General features: G+C 57.4%; 1 protein-coding gene across 1 annotated transcript; it reads left to right on the top strand.

Annotated features, from left to right (window-relative positions):
* Window positions 1-1695: 1695 nt before the first annotated feature.
* Window positions 1696-3445, top strand: LOC141042701 (uncharacterized). Its single transcript, XM_073511580.1, has 3 exons — window positions 1696-2841; window positions 2884-3071; window positions 3286-3445. Exons 1-3 carry the CDS (start codon window positions 1696-1698, stop codon window positions 3443-3445), a joined length of 1494 nt encoding a protein of 497 aa, XP_073367681.1.
* The last annotated feature ends 1798 nt before the right edge of the window (window positions 3446-5243 follow it).

The following is a 5243-nucleotide window of genomic DNA, read 5'->3' as shown; positions in this document are numbered from 1 at the left end:
AAAGAACATACAAGTAAGAAAAGTCAATAATAAAAGTAAGAAAAATTAGACAAGTAGCTATCTAATCATACAAGTAAGAATTAACAAGAGGCTCACCACGGTGGTGCCGGCGACGAGATCGGTGCGGGCGATCGGCGGCGGTGAAGACGGGGACGGGACGTGATGGCCCGGTAAACCTAGACAAATATTGAGGAAAATGGAGCTTCGAGAGGAGAAAGCTTAACTAGTGTGGATCGGGCATTTCATCGAACACCTCATGTGCGTAGGAGGTGAGCTAGAGCACCACTAAAGCTCTCCCGTCGCCGGCCTGCAAAAACAGAGCAGTGTGAAGTGCTCTGCTCGCTGGCGGGAGTATATATAGGCAATTTATTTGTCCCGGTTCGTGGTAGGAACCGGGACTAAAGCCCATCCTTCTGTCCCAGTTCGTACCATAAACCAGGACCAATAGTTGTGGGCCAGGAGCGAGGCCCATTGGACCCGGTTCATGCCAAGAACTGGGGCAAATGGGCCCAGACGAACCAGGACCAATGCCCACGAGGCCCCGGCCGGCCCCCTGGGCTCAAGAACCGGGACAAATGCCCCCATTGGTCCCGGTTCGTGGCAGAACCGGGACTAATGGGCTGGCCAGGCCTGAACGAAAGCCCCTTTTTCTACTAGTGGGACACCACGGAAGCCCTGGCGGCCCTCAAACTCGCTCTCAGGGCTGCAGCAGCAGCTCGCCCGGCCGATAAGGCCGCTTCAGGGGCTAAGGGGGCCGCACTGGCCAAAAAGAAGCAGCTATTCACTCAAGATCGGGCCAAGACGAAGCAAGTACCAGTCGACGAGGATGGGGCCTCAGGGGCCACTTTCACCATAGGTGTCGACCTCGCTCTGGGTGAAGAGAAAGAATTGGTGGACTTCTTGCGAGCTAACAAGGAGGTATTCGCCTGGGAATCCAAACAGCTGGTTGTGGTCCCGAGCGGGGTGATCGAGCACCAGCTGAAGGTATGCCCCAATGTGCGCCCAGTGAAGCAGAAGGCACGACGGCAGTCCACGGAGAAGCAAGCCTTCATCGTCCAGGAGACCCGCAAGTTGCAAGAAGCACGCGTTATTCGCGAGGTGCGATATCTGGAGTGGTTGGCAAACCCGGTCGTCATGCCCAAGAAGGGCGGGAAACAGCGCATGTGCGTCGACTTCACCAACTTCAACAAGGCCTGCCCTCAGGACCCATTCCCGCTTCCGCGTCTCGACCAGATCGTCGACTCCACCGCCGAGTGTGAACTGTTGTGCTTCCTAGATGCCTTCTCAGGATCCCACCAGATCAAGATGGCGGTGGAGGATGTAGAGAAGACGGCGTTTTTGACCCCGTGCGGTGTATACTGCTACACCTGCATGCCGTTTGGACTGCGCAACGCTAGGGCAACTTTTCAGCTGTTGATGCACATCGCCCTAGGCCAGCAACTGAGGAGAAACGCGGAAGCCTACGTTGATGACATCATGGTAAAATCTCGGGAGTCAAGAACCCTGATCTAGGACCTAGAAGAGACCTTCGCCAACCTGCGACAGGTGGACCTGCGGCTCAACCCGGAGAAGTGCGTGTTTGCTGTTCCCTCCGGCAAGCTCCTGGGCTTCCTCGTGTCCCACAGGGGAATCGAGGCTAATCCCGAGAAGGTCAAGGCGATAGAAGACATGAGCCCGCCGCAGACCCTCAAGGAAATGCAGAAGCTCGCGGGGTGTGTAACCTCGCAGGGGCGCTTCATCTCCAAGCTGGGGGAGCGCACCCTGCTGTTCTTCAAGCTAATGAAGAAGAAGGGCCCGTTCGAATGGACCCCTGAGGCAGACCTGGCATTCCAAGACCTCAAGAGATACCTGACCAGCCCGCCGGTGATGCTAGCACCTCGCCCCCTCGAGCCTCTGGTACTCTATCTGGCTACTATGCCTCACTCCGCCAGTGCGGCGCTGGTGGCAGTTCGGGAGGAGCGCCAAGTCAGGAGCTCGCCACACAATACCACACCTTCAGCTGGAACGGCGCAGGCCCGAGACGACGCCACGGAAGCCACGACGCCACCCACCCACGATCAGGCCCTGCGGGACGGCATTCCAGGGCCCGCGAAGGCCTCAGTGGGCGGCCAGGCTCCTGAGATCCCTTCTTTTCAGGAGGCGGCACAACCTCCAGGGGCTGCAGGCTCCATCGACGCTCCCGACCTCGTCGAGCACCCGGTCTACTTCGTCAGCACGGTAATACGGGACGCAAGGGCACGGTATCCAATGTCGCAGAAGCTTCTGCTCGCGCTCCTGGTGGCCTCGCACAAGCTGTGTCACTACTTCCAAGGTCATCCTATTAAGGTCGTCTCAGCCTACCCGCTGGAGAGAGTGCTCCGGAGCCCCAATGCCGCGAGAAGAGTTGCCGAGTGGAACATCGAACTACTAGCGTTTCAATTGGAATTCAGCATGACCAGGGTCATCAAGGGAGCTGCCCTCGCTGACTTTGTGGCGAAATGGACCGATGCTCCTGAGCCTGAAGCTGGTGAGAACCAATCCCTCTCTCCAGGAAATGAAGCGCCAGATGGTTGGTTCATATACTTCGACAACGCTTTCGCGCACCAAGGCACGTGGGCTGGGGCCGTGCTCATCTCGCCCGCCCAAGACAAGCTATACTACGCCGTGCAGCTCTACTTCCAGCGGGGCGAGAAGGTCTGCAACAACATCGTGGACTATGAGGGGCTGATCGCCAGCCTCAAGGCAGCAGCAGCGTTGGGGGTAAAGCGTCTCACCATCAAGGGCAACTCCCACCTCCTCGTCAACTTCTCCAACAAGGTGTATGAGCCAAGGGACAAACACATTAAGGCATACCTCGCGGAGGTGCGCAAGATGGAGAAGCAATTCTTGGGCCTGGAACTGCAGCATGTGCTCCGCGGCACGAACAAGGAAGCTGATGAGATCACTAAGAGGGCGTCAAGGCGTCAGCCCCAGGAGCCTGGTGTCTTCGAGGAGCGACTCTTCAAGCCCTCGGCGCCCACCCCCCCCGGCCGCCGAGCCTGTGCCACCTCGGGAGGAACTTCCCTCGCCACCAACCTCACGGGCAACCGCTTGTGTCCCGACCTTGGGAGCTCGCCTACTCCTGGCACTCGAGCCTCAAGAGGGATGCTGGACCGAAGAGTTCAAGGCCTACCTGATGCAAGGATCACCGCCGGAGAAGGAGGTGGACGCGGAGCGCGTGGCCCGGCAAGCTATGGCCTATTACATCAAAGATGGTGAGTTGTACAGAAAGCGTCCAAATGATGTTTCCTTACGATGCATCTCCAGGAAGCAAGGGGGCAAGCTGCTAGCTGACATACACGGCGGAGACTGCGGGCATCACTCGTCATCGCGCACCCTGGTTGGCAAGGCGTTCCGCAGTGGGTTCTATTGGCCCACGACACTCAATGACGCGGCCGAGCTGGTGAAATCCTGCGAGGCCTACTAGTTCCACGCCAAGCAAATCCACTAGCCGACTCAGGGTCTCCTGACCATCCCGCTCTCATGGCCATTCGCGGTCTAGGGGCTAGATATTCTGGGTCCATTCCCTCAAGCGCCTGGGGGCTACCTCTACCTCTACGTCGCAATCGACAAGTTCAACAAATGGGCAGAGGTGGAAGCCGTCAGCACCATCCTAGTTGGGTCCGCAGTCAAGTTCATCAAGGGCCTCATGACCCGGTTTGGGTTTCCTAATCGCATCATCACCGACAACGGCTCATAGTTCACTAGTAACCTCTTCAAGACATATTGTGCTAACCTTGGAACGTAGACATGCTACGCCTCAGTGGCAGACCCCAGGAGCAATGGCCAGGCCGGGCGCGCCAACACAGAGGTTTTGAGAGTCCTCAAGACCAGGACCTTCAAGAAAAAGCTTGAGGCCTGCGGTAGGGGCTGGCACAAGGATCTCCAGTCTGTGTTGAGGTCCATGCGCACCACCGCCACCAAGCCAATTGGCGAGACTCCATTCTTCCTCGTCTATGGAGCTGAGGCGGTTCACCCTCACGAGGTCAGGCATCGCTCCGTGCGGGTCCTGGCGTTCGATGAGGCACATCAGGACGCCATGCGGGGGATGGACCTCGTGTTGGGGGAGGAACGCCGCCTCCAAGCCTCTCTCAGAGCGGCAAGGTACCAGCAGGCGCTGCAATGGTATCACTGCTGCAACATCCGCTCCAGGACGCTTGAGGTGGGCGATCACGTCCTGAGGCGGGTACTGAGGGAGTCCTGGACTAAGGGGTCCTCGGGCATCCGGCCTGTTATCTATTGGGCCAGACTGATGGGCTATGAAGACATGAAGGCCGAAGACTATACCAGTGTCTGGATTGGACTCCCCTTGGCATGGAAGGCAAGCTTGGCAACCGACTATGTAGATTCCTTCTTATGTAACCGACTCCATGTAACCCCAGATCTCTCCGGTGTCTATATAAACCGGAGAGGGTAGTCCGGATAGGGACAAATTCATTACCTTATTTGCATAGGCTAGACTTATAGGGTTTAGCCATTACGATCTCGTGGTAGATCAATGTTGGGTAACGTAGTAATTTAAAAAAAATCCTATGCACATGCAAGATCATGGTGATGCATAGCAACGAGACGGGAGAGTGTGTCCACGTACCCTCGTAGACCGACAACGGAAGCATTGACACGATGTAGAGGAAGTAGTCGTACTTCTTCAATATCCGACCGATCCAAGTACCAAACGTACGACACCTCCGATTTCAGCACACGTTCAGCTTGATGACGTCCCGCGAACTCCGATCCAGCAGAGCTTCATGAGAGAGTTCCGTCAGCACGACGGCGTGGTGACGGTGATGATGTTGCTACCGACGCAGGGCTTCGCCTAAGCACCGCTACGATATGACCGAAGAGGAATATGGTGGAGGGGGGCACCGCACACGGCTGGAATAGATCAACTGATCAACTTGTGTATCTAGAGGTGCCCCGCTGCCCCCGTATATAAAGGACATGGGCAGGAGGCCGGCCGGCCCTAGGGGGCGCGCCAGGAGGAGGAGTCCTCCTCCTAGTAGGAGTTGGACTCCCCTCTTTCCTACTCCTACTAGGAGGGGGAAAGGAAGGGGCAGAGGGAGAAGGAAAGGGGGGCGCCGCCCCCCCTCTCCTAGTCCAATTCGGACCAAGGGGGGAGGGGCGTGCGGCCAGCCCTGGCCAGCCCTCTCTCTCTCCACTAAGGCCCATTACTTCTCCCGGGGGGTTCCGGTAACCCTCCGGCACTCTGGTTTTCTCCGAAATCA

Source organism: Aegilops tauschii, chromosome 3 (genome assembly GCF_002575655.3).
Source record: "Aegilops tauschii subsp. strangulata cultivar AL8/78 chromosome 3, Aet v6.0, whole genome shotgun sequence".
Classification (NCBI taxonomy): domain Eukaryota; kingdom Viridiplantae; phylum Streptophyta; class Magnoliopsida; order Poales; family Poaceae; genus Aegilops; species Aegilops tauschii.
This window is presented reverse-complemented; position numbering and strand designations above follow the sequence as displayed.